This window comes from Parasteatoda tepidariorum, chromosome 4, assembly GCF_043381705.1.
Source record: "Parasteatoda tepidariorum isolate YZ-2023 chromosome 4, CAS_Ptep_4.0, whole genome shotgun sequence".
NCBI classification, from domain to species: Eukaryota; Metazoa; Arthropoda; class Arachnida; order Araneae; family Theridiidae; genus Parasteatoda; species Parasteatoda tepidariorum.
This window is the reverse complement of record NC_092207.1, coordinates 65282289-65299503: the sequence shown is the minus strand read 5'-3', so window position 1 is coordinate 65299503 and position 17215 is coordinate 65282289. Positions and strand designations below refer to the sequence as shown.

At 28.9% G+C, this 17215-nt stretch overlaps 2 protein-coding genes across 2 annotated transcripts in view; both read left to right on the top strand.

The window, feature by feature from the left end:
* LOC107452389 (zonadhesin-like) overlaps window positions 1-17215 on the top strand; it is a 547551-nt gene that overhangs the window by 428746 nt on the left and 101590 nt on the right. The window lies entirely within an intron of this gene.
* On the top strand, window positions 2394-9651 carry LOC139424785 (uncharacterized). Its single transcript, XM_071179988.1, has 6 exons — window positions 2394-2483; window positions 3716-3919; window positions 4636-4764; window positions 7065-7184; window positions 9120-9186; window positions 9557-9651. The coding sequence occupies exons 2-5, from the start codon at window positions 3733-3735 to the stop codon at window positions 9158-9160; spliced, it is 477 nt and encodes a 158-aa protein (XP_071036089.1). The 5' UTR covers window positions 2394-2483; window positions 3716-3732; the 3' UTR covers window positions 9161-9186; window positions 9557-9651.

Genomic DNA, 17215 nt, shown 5'->3' with positions numbered 1-17215 from the left:
AAATTATGCGGATGCTGTACTCTTAAAGTAAGGTAATTTGATCCGGAATTCTTTTACAGTGTACACTTTAAAATCGCAATTTGCTACAGAAGTATCTGATTGGAAACCATTGTTTTACTAATTGGTGTACCCTATTATGATTCGAATACCTAAAAATCATTAAAAAACCAAAATGTTTAATTCATTCTGAATGCCATTTGTCTGTCTAAGAAAAATTTGCCTCTGACTGAGAAAATCATTCATAATTACATAGACCTTAAATAAATTGTTAAACTAATGAAAAAATGCAACAAAAAAAAATATTAATTGAAAGTTTATGTTTCACATGATTTGTATTACTTTCCATACTTTACTTTCAGGTTTAAAATTCATTTAACTATTCGAACGCAATTTGTTAATGCGAAAAATTCTGACTCAGATCAGATTACTTTCGGCGTGCCTAAGGGATCAGTGCTTGGACTACTACTTTTCGTAATCTAAACGACTTTTGCAAATCTAAAATTCGTGACAATATCATTATTTATGCTGACGACAAGGTTATTATCTTATCCTATGATGATTTTGCAGCAATGGAAAAATTTAGAAATCAAGATTTGTTCTAGATAAGAAAATGATTAATCGGCAATAATCTTGCAGTAAACTTCATTCAAGGATTAAACTTCATTCATTCTAGTTAACCCTTCTAATAAAAATATTTCTACCATTTTTCACTCAAATAGGTGCTCCGCCAATGCACGTGATTGCATTCTTTCAGACCCAGTTTTGTCTATAAAAAAAAAACAGTTGACCATAACCTAAAAAGGAAATCAAACATTAGTTATTTGATGAATAATTAAGATTCAATTTAATTAAATATTATCATTTATAGAAAACTAAGAGACAGAATTTTTCTAAAAAACATGTATTATGCATGGGTAAGAACTCAGTACTTAGTTATGGAATCAAAATATAGTGTGGGGATTGTTACAATTATGCTCGATTGTAATTGTCATTCTGAAATTATGGTAAGATAACCGCAGAAGTCAGTCCATCCGAGCAACTGTAAAGTTTATAATAAAGGACATTTTACGTTAAAGGTTTTGAAACCGTTTACAACCAGTATTGTTATAAAACCTAGGAATATTCAACTATAATTTTTCAGCCATTTACAACAAACAGGGTTTCAAAATTGGCTTTTGGTAAGGAAAATTGGAGGGAGCAGATCACTGAAAAATCTTCATGTCTTGAAAAGAGTGGAGAAAATATTGTGGTGTCATCTCAGGAGCTCGGTCCCTTGTTCTGTCGGTTATTAGACTGACAGATTAGCCCTCTCAGCTATAATATGTACGCAGGTGCAAAAGACGAAGTGACTTCATTCGGTGGGCTTAGTTGCTGCGATAAAACCTTGATTGCTAAGCCGTATTAGGCGAAAGTCAGCAATAAAAGACTTTTTTCACAGCGAACTGTTCGATTAGCATTCTATTTACGATTATTTGAATGTTTTGTTTGTAAATTGTAAAAGAACAATTTAATACATTATTAAATAACCATTTTTTCGAGAACTTTTCTAACAGTATATTTTCTGTTAACTAAAAATAAAAAACAAGCTTATTATACTGTTTTCCGTCGGCAGTTTTTAATTCTTAATTCGAAATTATCGCCTTATAAATATTTTTCCTTTCAAGCATCTATATTATTATAGGAAAGTTAATTTATTTTAATTTTTTTTCTCTTGTTCATGAAACAAGAGCATTATATTACATCTTAACAACTAATAATGTATCGATTCCATTTGCTCATAAAATTTTTTGCATAAAACTTATTATATTTATGAAGCGAATTGCTCAATAAATTACTAATAAATCCAAAAACCTCTATTTTAAACAACAAAAAACTATTGAAGCATTTATTTTTAAAATTGATGACGGATTGATTACTTTTTTAGCTCATTATAATTTTTTTTTGAAGCTCAACAGCATATCACTGCTAATTTTTTTTAGAGTCAATATTCATTATTTAATTTGTTTTGTGCTTAATGTTTAAGCATAAATTTTTGTTAACTCACTGTATGAAGATATTTTTTTTTCCGTTCAAATGTAGATTTTTCTTGTTTTTATTTACGTTACTTTATGCAAATATTTTTAATGTAACGAATAAATTCCTCTTCTTATTATTATTGCTGCATATATAACAAATGTTTACTCTTTTGAGATTATTGTAAATCAAAACAAATGAGAAATAAATTATCTAACATCAATTATCCTGAACGTTTGTGGGCTTACTACCGCAATATGCCTACTTTTTTTAGGCAATAAGCCTTAGTTTTGTGTGTACTAATGTTAGATTTAAATTACACTACATGCTTTTGAAACAGCTGTTTAAATTTTGTTACTTAATGATTGTTTATTTTAAGTCAGAATATATAAGGATAAATCATGCAATTTATACTTCCTGTATTCTAAATTGCGATAGAATCACAACTCTTTTGCATCTTCGTCTGTTAGGTAAGAAGATTTTGTTTTGTTCAAAACACTAAATTTTCTCATAATGCATGGCACAACATTTTCTTCTCAGATCATGTTTTAACTAATATAAATTATATCTAATCAGTAAAGATCTGAGTTACTTGAAACTTAAAAAGGAAGACCGATATAATATGAAATCATATTTTTTATTAGTAGTTTTAAAAACTACTTAGCATTACTTCACGTTTCGTAATGATTAAATAAAAAAAATTATTAAAAGGTTTCGTTTAATGTCAATAGTTCTTTTCACTATTTGAGCTGTTTCATTGGTTGTTAGGCAACGCTATAAAGGCCTTTACAAGCTTCTGAGTTTCTCAGAATTATTGAAAAATTTTAGTAATTAAAAAATATCAGTTGAACATGGTTTTAATTGAACATGGTTGCTTTAAAAATACAACTTTTCACAAGTAAAACCTAAATTAACCTATCCTATTCCATCTTGGATATTTCAAATTCTGGTTGATATATGTATGCTAACATGAAGTTTTTACTCCACATGCACATTTGTGAATCAAGTTAGTTACATGCATAATGTGCGAAGTAAAAAAAAGAAGAAGATTTACAATTATTTTCGAGCCAAACATACTAAATATCTTATGAATGAGTTTGATAAAGCAGAAAGTTGCGTGATGTGCTGATTTTGCTCTACCAAATGACATCTTATAGTTATTTATTCTGAAATTTTTAGATTAGCATTCTTGTGTTTGAAATGACTGAATTTGTGAATGCAATATTAAAAATACATTAAAATTTTATTTACGGTGTGATTATTAACTTGTAACTTTGGGGAGTAATATTTGTCAGCAGAATTGAGCGTTGTTTAAAAAGAAAAAAAATGATTGCTGTGGCCAAAATACAAACTAGGTTTGTTCCCATTAGAGAAAATTCATAGGTACTACTTTAACAAGGTAATGTGAGGAGTTGGTCGACAAAAATGAAGAAAACAATTAGTTTTTATTTCTAAAAACACTACGAATAATATTTTCTAAATTATATGATTTTTATTCGAATACTCACAATTTTGGGGAATCTTTTGCTGTTGAGACTGTTTCTCTCTGACATTTGTATCTAAGCTATTATATTTAAAGTTAAGATATATATTTCTTGCTTTAAAAATGTCTCTATACTTCCTAAAGCATTGCAGATAAAATGCTTTAAATGATAATAATGCATTACGTTTTGAAATACTAATTTAATTTGATATTTCAGAGCATACTGAAACGAAGAAATGTATAGAATTATTATATTGGCGTTGTCCTTGAACGTGGCGATGGCACTTGTCCATCCAGTTTGTAAATTTGTATGCACTCCTGCGATACTAAAATCATGCCCTGTTTTGGATTGCAGACCAAACGAATCACCGCAGCATAATCCTGAAAGGTGCAATTGCTGCAAGGAATGCTTGCCCAATAAAAGTAATGTAACTTTCTATAAATTATCTACGTATACCTTCTATATATTACTGAAAAAATTACGATATATCTGTTTTTTTTTTTTGTTTTGTAAAAAGGATTTTTTGGTAAAAGCACCTTAAGAGCCTATACTAAATGTTGAAATCATACAATTTTCAAGCTAATAAAATGCCAATTTTCGAGATTTATTTTAAAAACTACTGTTGTTCATTGCGAGATCAACAGTAACGATGTTATTTTGTCAGCATCAGCCATTACTGTCTATAAATAAGCTAGGTTTTTTCTGCAAACAGCTCTGAAGGGATTAATATAAGCCTTATAAAAGATTATGTCAATTGATCTCAGCTTATTAACTTAATTTTTTATTAAATTTAACTCGTGCTTATTAACTTAAGATTAAAATAAATTAAAAAATAATAGAGCTAAAAGACCTTTTTTCTGAAAAAAATATATAAATTATATAATTATGAAACGTGATTGATGAGATGTGTATAAGCCAGTCAAGCATAATTGTTGTCATCATTACCTTACTAATCTATGATGAAATTGATAAATTTTGTTACATTTCGAAATATATAGACTTTTTTTTCCCTCAGTATGATAGTGTTTAATGACAATTATTCTTAATCGCGCTAATTCAAATCTTTTCACCTTTTTTATAAACTAATGTATTGATACTTTTTTTTTAAACAAATCTTCATCAAATGCGTCAACTGCAGAACCAGATGATTGCAATATTGATTGTTCAAAGAGACACAATTGTCCATTTATACCAGAAGAATGTCCAGATGGTGAGGAATTGGTAACACCAAAATGTAGTTGTTGTCAAAGTTGCCAGAAAATTAAAGGTATTTTTTGTTATATAACAGATTATTCTCTAATATCTAAGAATTGCTCATCGTATATGATACTGGTTGTGAAAATATTGGGTGACACATTTACCACCCCGTGGTCTGTAGATGGTCATGGGATTATGTTTATCACTCCTATGATTTTTTTAAAAGATAAAGTCAAGCTCTGAAATTTCGTTCTACGCTTTAGAAGATGCCGTAAGTGTAGCTTATTTATCGTTTCCCGATGTGCATCTGTGAACCAAAAGCAAAGATGCGAGCAACAGTACCCACGCCACACTGCCACAAATGCCCATTCATAGGGGGGGGGCAACATTCACACATCATACACAGAGAAGCATCCATGACCTAAGCGGGATTCAAGCACGCAAACATTGCCTTCGCAGTCTGGCACACTAATCACTCGACCACCTGGCCAGCTCCTATGAAATGAAGAACACTAAATGGATAATCAGAAAATATTTTTGAATCGAAAAGTGATTTAAAATGTGTAACTAAACTGAAAATAATAAAAAATATATTCGACAATGTAGAATAGTGGCTTTTAATAAACAATTATAAATAATTATATGGTGGTTGGGTGACACAATGTGTATGATTCCCCCAAAGATGTTCAAGTAAGAATAAGTTTTGCAACAGGGCCATAGAGTTCCGTTGAGGGGCCTCAGCGGTTCCGAACATACAATTGTTTTAATCATCTATAATGTCTGTAATTATATTTACATTCAATCAATAATTTATCAAATACTCTTTTTATTTTTATGAAATCATTTAAGTAAAAGAAAAATAAATGATCATTGAAACAGAAATAGTAATATTCAAAATATATATAATTGTATGTTTTTATCAATGATATATTGAATGAGCTAAAATGAAGGATATGGATTGATAAAAACTTGTATTATTATTTCTTACTGAACTTTTCCATTCATAAGAAAAATAACTAAATTTATCAATGAAAAATTTGTTTCCCTGAAAATCATCATCATCTCTTATTACACTTCCTTTCCCTTTTCATTGCAACGAAGACTATAACTCAACTTATTTAATTCATTCTCAGTTTATATAGCAAACATGAATGACGAACTAGACCACGAGTACTTCAGAACTAGACAACAAATGGACTACGACCACGTCAGAGCTAGAATAAGACTTCTAAAAGCGCAATTGAACAATTCTGACAAAAGACGATTTTTAAGAAAACTTTGGAAAAAAAATTTTGTTCACGATACACATTTTTAAAATAGTTACTGACACTTGACTCAACTTCACTTAAAATACTTCATTTAATATGTTCTCAACTAAGGAGTCGGTGTTTTGCCAAAGGAAAGTTCATCCATTTGAGAACGAGTATCGCCTGTTCTATGCTATCTTTATTTTCCTTATTTTGTCGCTCAACTCAATAGGTATTAGTGATATAGCGAAGACTAATAACTTTTTAGTTATTAGTCTTTCTTTAAATAATATATGACTATTAATGAGTCCGTTCCTCTAAAAAAGCTCTTCTTAAAAGAAAGAAATTTGAGCGCAGGTATAACTATACTTGTTGCGTCTGGTTATTCCCAAAAAGTATCGGTGACAAGGATTTATGATATATTTATAGCTATAATATTTATATTATTACATACTGCAGTCAAATGATAATTTTTTTTTTATAAATTACTGATTAAAATTTTAAAATAATGAATTATTTTATAGAAAATAAAAATAGTTACTAAAATAAAATTTTTGTGGAAATTACTTAAACCCATGCATATTTTTATTCTGATAAAAATCACAGACGAGACACAAAAAAGCTCCTAACCGAATATTTCTAGAATAAACAATTATTCTGCTCTAATATATGCTGAAGTCCAGAATCCCATAAAATCTAAATGTGGATGTTATGACATATTTGGTCCGGTTGAAAGTAATTTATTTTTCAGTTTTTAATATCAAATAGAGATAATCACGACGATAAACTACAATTCAAGTTTTTTATAATTATTATACAATTCAAAAGGAAGTTAAAATGCTCTGAACTTCTGAGGTGTAAATTTGCTCTTAAGTTTCTCAAAGGTCTTTCACCAAAAATAATAAAAATGTCATAGTTTGTTTTTGTTTTATACCTTACTAAGCAATGATGAAATTGATACGTTTAGTCACATTGAAAAATATACATTTTTTTCTGTATTATGATTTTTAATATCGATTATTCATATTCATCTAATTCAAAAGATTTTCATGTTTTATGAGCTAATGTATTGATGTCCTTCTTTTAACTAATCTTCATCAAATGTGTTCAACTACAAAACCAGGTTGTCAAACTGATTGTTCAGGAAGATACAATTGTCCATTTATACCGACAAAATGTCCAGATGGTGAGAAATTGGTCACACCAAAATGTAGCTGTTGTCCGAAGTGTGAGAAAGTGAATGGTAATTTTATTGCATTTAAAAGAAAATTATCTAATGTCTAAAATGAGTTCTTTATATGTGACAGTGGACGTGAAGATATCATTTGACGCAATTACCACTCCTTGGTAAGTAAGCCTAACACTCCCATGAAACGAAAACCACTTATTGGGTAGCCAGAATTTATTTTGGAGTTACTAGATAATTTGAATTGCGTAACAATCGATGTAAGTGTAATAGCAATATATGTCAAAACTAAAATTAATGAGAAAAATTTAAAATCTAGACTAGCGGACTTAAATAAAATAAATAAATAGTTATGTAATAATTAGGTTAGACGACATCGCAATATTTACGATTGCTCTAAAGATGTCATAGGAAGAAAGTTTGGTCCCGGATTGATAGAGTTCCATTAAAAAGCCTCAGGGATTTCCAACTTACAATTGTTTTGATCATTTCTGATGTCTGTAATTGTATTTACTTTCAAAGAATAATTTATTAAATATTTTACAAAACAATTTGATGAAAGGAAAATAATCATTGAATAAATTATTAGAAATTCTTATAAATGTCATTTTTGGCAACAATATCTTGAATAAGCTTTCTTGAATAAAATAAAGGATATGCAATAATAAACAAATGTGCTACCATTCCTAAATGAACTTTTCCAGTCATAATTAAATAACTAATTTTGTCAATAAGGAATATGTTTCCCTGATACCCATCGTCATTATATTTAACAATTTTTCTTCTCATTTTCACGTTAACGAAGACCATAATTTAACGTATTTTACTCATTTTTAGCTTATATACCAAACATGAATTTGGAACGAGACTTCAACTACTTAACTAAACTTCAAATGGACTGCGACCACGTCAGAAATAGAATAAGACTTATAAAAAAGCAATTGGAAAAATCTTAAGAAAGGACTATTATTAAAAAAACTTTAAAAAATATCCATATACAAATTTTCAAAATAGTTACTGATAATTGACGTAACTTAATGTACTTCATTCAATACGTTCTCAACTAATGAGCAGGTGTTCTGTCAAATAATAAACTATCAATCGATTTCTTAACATACACAAAAAATTATTCCACATGTGTGTCACATTATTTAAAGAAAAAGATGAAAACAAAAAACATTCTTATGCAAGATTATTCCCAAAATGCATAAATTGATAACGCAAATATTTTACAGCTTAACATGGCTTAGCAGATGAAAATAATTAAATAATTAACTCTTCCATCGACTATGTTTTATGATCTCAACGGTAGAGGGCAGCACTTGCAGAGGTTGTTTCAAGATTCGATTGTGTTGTTTTTCTTATTTATTTAGTCATTTTACATCACCTTTCGACTTATATTCTAATATAATATTTTGTTTTCGATGGCGTGAAACTCGCACTAATCTGAAATAAAGCTGTTTAAATTTCCTGAAGTACCACCAAGCGAAATTAAATGAAGTTAAGCATTAATAAGAAAAGACTGAAAAAAAACAAAGAATCAAGATCTGTCATAACGTCAGAGGAGGAAATCAAAATTTCCTGCAGATTTTTTCAATGCTATAGATGAATATTTATCATTTTAATTCGAAACTTAAAATATTATGAATCTTATGCTTGTGTAAGGCATATTTTATGCAGTAAACAAACCTATAAAGTAACATGTATTCAATGCAAATAAAATTAAGTCACCTCGAAATTTAAGGCTGTCTGCTGCTACGGAAACAAGAAATTGCGCATTATAAAGAGGGTAGTTTCTTCCTCCCCTGGTTCCCTTACTCTCTCCGACTCGAACCAAAACCTTTCTTAAAAAATGCTAAACACCCCTACTTAAAATAATTTAACTTCATAATTATGGATACCACCACAACTCCAGCCGAATGGCTAAGGGAGTTCTTTACATAGACAAGCTATATAAACTACATACTATAATGAATATTCTTTGTATTTCAGACTCAGACATGTGCGAAGATTCTGATTCAGATGAAGATTAATAATATGACTTGGATATTTATATGAAGTAAGATGTGTTTTAGAATTTAAATTCATATTTCCTATCAAAATCGGCATGAGTAAAAATTATACATCTCTTATATATCTATTTAGAATAAAAGTTTATGGAAATAATTGATTACATTAGAAATAAGAATTAGATACATATAATAATATAGAACAGCTATAAGGATAGGATATTATACAAAAATAATTATTTTTTTTTATATTTATTTATGAAACAATTGGCTCATGTTAAGTTCATATGTCTGAATGAAAAGTATTATTAGGTTAAAATAAGCAGCTGATAATATTTACAAATCATAGTTAGGAATAAATATGTTAAATTCTTATTTGATCTTATTAAGTAATAAACATTTCTTTTTCCTCCTCTGCAGATGTTACCTATGGTTTCTTCAAAATTCAAGAATTTATTGTAAAATAAAACATACGTATGTTTTCTGTGCAAAAAAATAAAAATTTATATGATTTATTTTTTAATTGTCCTTATTTTTATGAATTTTTCAGCAATTCAGTTTTGTTCGAAAATTAAGTTAACAGATTGAAATCAATATCGTTGATCGTTTCATTAATTTTTGTCCGACAAAATATTTAACTGCACTCTGTATTATAGTATAGACATAGAAATATGCATGCTTAGATGCACATTGGAAAAAAAATAAGTTAATTGAGTTTAGAGTCCTATGAATTACAACAACATTTTGGGAAAATTGAAACTAATATGAAAAACTCAAGTAATAAAATACTTCGAAAGCAGGAACCAAGTTTCAGAGCGAAAAAAAATTGATTTATGATGACATTTTGTAAGGAACATATGCCGTTGACGTCCAATACTAACTTATGAAAAATATTGAAAGCGGAAAATTAATGAATAATTTTAATTTTTTACATGCGAAACATTCATGTTGGATTTCGAAACTGCTATTTTTTAATATTTTAAAAACTTGAAAAAAACGGTTCACATGAAATATTTTTCAGTTTACTGATAAATATTTCATCAGATTGTGCGTCCATCAAATGATGCCAAAAACTAGCTCTAAAAATGTAGTTACTTTTGAAGCAGCCTGATTCAAGGTCAAAATAACAAATAAGGAACTAAGACAAGGACATAGGGTTATTTTGTGACAAAGAACTTAATTGTTTACGCTATTTAAATTTAGGATATTTAATTTTCCTGAAGGTAGTTGAAATGAAAACAAGTATACTTTTTTTATTTTAGCTTACATTAAACAGCAGAAAAGTAACAATGATGGCCATAGAATATTAGCCCCAATTGCCATATTTGCAATATACCGTATAAAAAAGGGGAAAAAGAAACAATGGCAATGAAGTGCTTAAAAAAAGGAAACTTAAACATATTTCAAATACTCAAAAAAAAAAAAAAAAAANAAAAAAAAAAAAAAAAAAAAAAAAAAAAAAAAAAAAAACGGAGAACTTTATCAGGGCTACAAAATGACTGATTAAACTTGTTTGAACAAGAAAAGACTTAGTCGCCGATGAATAAGTAGATAATAAAATGAATAGGAGAGAAATCAGGTTCTGTATTGTGAAGAGAAATGTATTCCATCCTAATTTATATTCTCATATTCTACTGTTTCTAATTCTCAGCTTCTAATTGTTTTTCAAATCATAAATTTTGCTCTTCAGGTTTACCGTTGGCAACCGTCTCTATTCTTGTTCAAACCTGTTTCTAAGTTTCCATCGATGATATCTTTATTCTGACGAATAACGTCGTGTTTTGGGCACTCGGAACATAAAAAACTTTCAGTTAAATAATAATTAACAAATAACAATTCTGAACAAAAATACAATAATTCTGAGCAATAGTTATAAGTATAATTCATAAAATTATTTCTGAACAGTAATAAAAATTTTATTCAAGGTAAATTTTTTTTCTTCAAACATTGAATTTCTTGTTGTTTTCGTGAATTTCAGCTCATTGTTTTCCTTAAAAAATTTCCTTAACGAGCGTTTTATTATTAGAATTTTGTTTTTTATAAAACGAAAAACATTGTTTTTTATTCTACATAAGATATTGTTGTTGTTGCAAAAATATTGCTTTTTACTCTTTACGTGAGGTAAAAACTGTTTTCATTTTCTTGGGACACTTGTACTGACTAATTTCAAAGCATGCTTCATTTCTTTGAAGTGTTTTGTATCGTAAAGAAAATAAGTCTCACTTATGACGTACATCTTATATTATCTTCATTCATTAGACCATAATATGAGACAGGATTTTAATTTTTATATGCTAATATGAGAATTTTTATGCTATAATTTTTCAGGGATGTATAGATGATTTAGATAATATCGAAGAATTAGCAGCACTATTTTTTATTTAACTAAGATTTCCCACTTGATGCATGACAGCAAAAATTTAAATTAATACTCATTTCAGTCAAAATTGATGTGTGAAACATAATCAAATGAAGAACAACGCAATCTTTAGAACTTTTAAGAAATGTGAATTAATTAAAGCTAATCAATGTTACAAGTGCCGAAAATTGTTTTAATTCTCCGAGTATAAGCATTATTACATACGTTTCCCCATACCATATGCAACTTCAAAGATAACATTCGGATTGTTATTTTTTCACCCTCTGTTGTCGGGTATTTTTGACAATTCTTTATATACTTTGGCGTCACTGGTTTAAAATCAGCAGTCAGTTTCTCTCTACAAGCTACAGTTTTTCTATATTTCAATCACTTAATCTAAACAAATAATTATATATTGCTTCCAATACCGTATTATATGGTAAGTAATATTCTAATGAAATCTATTCGGCATAGAACTTAAAAACATAATTGTCCTCTTACCCTTTCGTGTACTCTCATGAGAAAAAAAATCTGTTAAAATTACCGTACTGTATGGTAAAGATATTTCTGGTAAAAAAAAGATATGATTCTTTTCAATAAAACTAAAATATACAGAATTTAAGCCCTTCATTTAGTAATTTTTATAATGTTCATATGGTAATGGTTAACCGGAAATTCTGGTTTTCAAAATTATAGTTCTTATTATCACATTTAATATGAAGTACATTAAGCGTGTGTTGCTACTTATGCTACTTTGCCAAAGTCAACAAACTTGTGCAAAAATCAAGCAAATTTTTGAAAATTTCAGGATGAGGATGATTTTTTTTTCTTTTAGTCGCACCATCTATGCCCAAAAATTCTTGTAGCGACTCCATACTCCATTTATTTATGCACAGATCGTAATTTTGACCTGAAAAGAATGATCAATCTAAGTACACAATAATATACTTAAATAAATTAATGATTTTTACGCTGTTTTCTAAGGTGTTATGAAAAATTTACAAATATTACCACATTTACCAAATTTTTCAACATTATAAAAGCAGAATTATTAATTTTAGTAAAATCGTTACTAAAGAGCTTCGGTGAAAACTATCGAGCTCTTTGGTGTTTCTATGGAGCCAGAAACACGTAAAATGTTTACTTATTCTGGTAGCTTTGACCATACAATTTTTCTCAGAGTAAAGCGAGGAAAGAAAAATATGTAAAAAATCAAAATGATACTACTCTGCATTACTAAATTAAAAACTTTATTCGCTTCGAAAATATTTAAATTGAAAGTAACAATCGACATTTTTTAAGCAACAGGAGCAAATTTTCAAGACTTTCCATACGTAAATGAAACGAATTAAAAGTGATTTGAAATATATAGCGTAAAACGGTCAACGAAAATGGAGAAATAAAGGTGAGAAACAAAGCTACAAGAATCACAGTAACTGAGAATGGATAAAAGATTTTAAAAAAATAACAATAACAGTGGGCAAAAAGGGTATATCAGGGTGAAATGCGTTTCCACGCTCTATTGAAACTGCTATTTCAGAATGGGGATCTCAAGCATATTACGGAGTTGTTAATTATTAACTTAGTTCCAAAATCAGACTTAATTAACTTCCTCTGAATAATCACGCCTCCTTAACACTCGGATTTGGAATTTTTACAACATAATTGTAAGAATACTCTCTAGATCTTAGTTTAGTCATGTCGTTAGTTTAGTCCGGATTGCAGTTTGAAAATTTGGGTCCCATTAATGTTAATTTCACTTTTCGAACATTTTGCTACAACTCGTGAAGTTCTTAAACGAATAAAAAAAAATTTAAAATCAAGAAAAAAAATTAATAAATAAAATAAAATTTGAAATTCAAACGAATATTTCTTGAGAAATGAAATTACTGATTTATTCGCATTTTTTAAAATTAAAATTTCCGTTTCTAGACATAGACAATTGTTTTGCGCATTTATCATATTATTATATTCAATAAAACCAGAAAAGGATAAATATTATCATAATCGGATAAGTAATACGTGATAATATAATTGGCATAATACGTGATATGCATTCAGTCATCTTTCCTTGCAAATAGAATGTTGGAATATATTTCTAAAATTAGGATAAAATTACCGGCAGCAGTTAGTTCATCTGATTAACATTAAAAATTTAATTCAGATTTATTTTTTTGCCTCTATGGCTTTTAAACCGTTTACAACTTGTACGATGAAAAAACTGTCAATATGCGGTTTTGTAACTATTCACAAATCGCATAGCTTCAAAATTATAAAAATAAAACGTAAGTGGACATTGGAGCTATGTTGGTGCTGTGTAATTTATGCGTGAATTATAGTTTCGAATTCTAATACTCCAGGGTCACCAATTTAAGAAAGTAAGAAACAACTTTTTATGTATTGAAGGAATAAAGGGAGTATTGTACTTATAACAATGAGATTTGAAATTCCTGTAAGGTCTGTCATGATATGGACAGATAAGCCCTCTCAGTTGCATTATGTATGTGTACCCATTTGAGCAGAACAAAATGGCTACCTAAGGTGGGATTAATTGGTAAGCATAGAATTCAGTTTATGTAACAATATTAAGAAAAACAAAAAACAATCGATACACATTTTTTCTCACTTTTAGTGGTTTGAATATTGTTTTTTTTATGATTTTTTTACTGTTTTGGTTGAAGATGGCAAAATAGTAATTAAATAAATTGCGATTTGACCATTTTCACTGTGAAATTTTTGACAGTATATAACACAAGGAAATCTTAACATAAAGAGCACTTACAATTGTTTACGCAAGCATAGACTTCTTAAAATACTAGCTTTCAATCTTTCATTTTCTGGGATAAAACAGAACCTTATTATAAGATTAAAAGATCTTGATCATTTGCAGATCTCGGAAACGAATATTTGTGAAATTAAAATTTATAATTATTTTTGGAGAACAAAGCTAAATCATAATACAGATACCTCTTCTCAAACCTACAAAATATGTTCTCACTTGGATAGACTTAATCTGTAATCTTCTCTAGCTATTATTTACAATTTCTGCTACTATTACATTATTAATTATATAAATCATAGTTTAAGAGAAGGAATGTCAATTAAAAATTTAATTAATTTCCTTAGATTTGCTAACATTGTCGCACTAAAAAGGTTTTTCTTTTCCATTTTTATATGGTAAGATATTTCTGTTAATAATTAAAATTGGAATTGGATCAATAGATTTATTGCTTCGTAATCTCTTATCCATCACATAACTCTGATCAAATAAAACGTAATAGATTTTCAGATATTCATCTCATATTCATTTCGTATTTATATGCTGAGTTTTCGAATGAAAATTTGCTTCTAACATACCTATTCGTAAGTAAATTTTTCTGTTTCATTCGGTAAACGATTTTTATGATATATATTTGAAATTCTATTCGTATACAAAATTTTATTAAACTTCCTATACGTTTGTTTCCTTTCAAGTAGTTTTGCGAATGATTTTTTTTTCTATTTTCGGGTTCAATAATTCGTTTGCATAATCATAATTTTTAAGCATTTATTTCTAAATTTTGCACTTTACGTGGCAAAAAATTTAGGCGTTTAGTTGCAACAATTTTTAGAGCCGATGTACACCTAATGCAGTTTAAGGAAAAGAACTGTAGTTATCGTACGAAGAATTATATAAAGTTGACAAAATAACAATTGATAGAAATGATTATTGCGAAGGTATTACTAAAATTGCGTTTGCTTTTTAAACGTAATGTTTTTGCAATGGATGCATTAAATTAATTCCAATGAGCAGAAAAATATATATTGTCAGTAAAGTAATAAATAAATAAATGAAACTATTAGAGTTAAGAAGGAAATAAAAAATGTGACTACAAGTACTGTAAAAAGTTTTAATTTCATTAAACACCGAAAATGGTGGCAAGTAAATACCAATGTTTTCACATTGTATCAGAAAAACTAAAGACAGAATAAAACCGTCGCCATTTTGTTGCTTTATAAAATTTTTACATATATGGTAATGATTAGTTAGCATATTACCGCCATTATCATATTATAAAGTAACGTATTATATATTTGAAGAGTTCGCTAAATTTACTCAGTAAAAAAAATCCTTGATTTCAATGTCATATTCGCACAAGTCATTTTTATCTTATTTTAAAACTAATACCTCCTCTTATCCTCAGTGGCGTGACAGCCAATAGAGGGCCAAGACCTACTGTGCCACCCATCTTTGTTTTTCTGAACTGGGGTTCTGAGGTGCTGGAACATATGCTTCGGTTTAGTGGTCAGCCGGACGTGGAACTTACAGTGTTTAGTCGCCAAGCATGCTTGGTACATATTTTATCGTCCCATTGAAGGGATGAAAGGCTGAGTCAATCTTGCTCGGTCCGAGGATCGAACCGAGAGTGCGAAGCGTTAAAACTAATATACCTTCAGTTTTTTTTTTCTGTTATATTCAACAAAGGACAACGCATATGAGACAAAATGGAATAAAAAAAGGCCCCATGGCTATTTATCTCTAGATAACACACCACTATCTAAATATGGCCTTCAAATTCAATTGTGCTTCCTGTACTTAAAATAGAACAATACAATAGAAAATAAAGCACAATAGAAAGCTTGGTGAATTGTTTTTAAATTAGAACAATTTTTGATCTACTGTATTTGAAAAGCAAAGAGAAGGAGAGGGATGACTGAAAAATGAATTTATAATGGAAAGTACTTTATTATTAGTTAATAACTGTAGATATATTGTTTTACTTATCACTCTTTTAATAAATTTTGGAATAAACGACAAATGTAATAAAACATTTAAATATCCACCTGTTCTTCTAAGAAAAGAATACATATTCTCAGCTTTAATGAAAAAAGAAGATATTTAATTTGAAAACATTATTATGGTTGTTCAAAAATACCAACCACATTTATCAATAAACTCTTTACCTAGGATATCAACATAACTATTGTCTTATACGCACTGTTAGAATTTTCATTCCAAAATTAATAAAAAAAGAAAAATAACCAGTAGCATTTTGTCCAGTACATTAACTGTAAAGAACATTTTTTACCTTTACGGTTTTGAAACCGTTTACAACTAGTATGGTTTCACAATTGGAAAAAAGAAATTCAACTAGGCATAGGAATTAGCTTTCCGTTAGGTAATGGTAATTGGATAATGAATGATTTAATTTGGTGAGTGCTCGACCTAGAGTGGTATCAACACTAGGAATTGAACACTCGTTTTGTCAGTCATTAGATTGACAAATTTGTCCTGTCTGCTATAATATGTACTCCGCTGCAAGGAACTCATTCAATTCCTTAAGGCCTGGTTTCTTAGGACAGGACGCCGTCAGCTGGAAATCAGCGCTAACCTCTGATTGGTCCATTTGTGAGTTTGATAGTATACTTCATCGAACGCTCATCTTGAACTACAATTGCCGTTCAACTCAACTGCAGTTGGATTACAACGTGACGTTAACCACAGAAGCAATGGCGGACAACATCCAACAGCACATTGAAATCAGCCAAGATTTTGATTTTGACATTAAACATAGCTTCTTCATTAAACATAGCACTCTTCATTTAGCTCAGCTATAATGTGTTTTTTCTTGGACAAAGTCATTATTTGTTCTCTAAAACACTGGTCGACAATAACAAAATCAATACAAATTCAAAATAAATATTTGTTTACGTTATTAACGCATGCGCAATGAGAGATA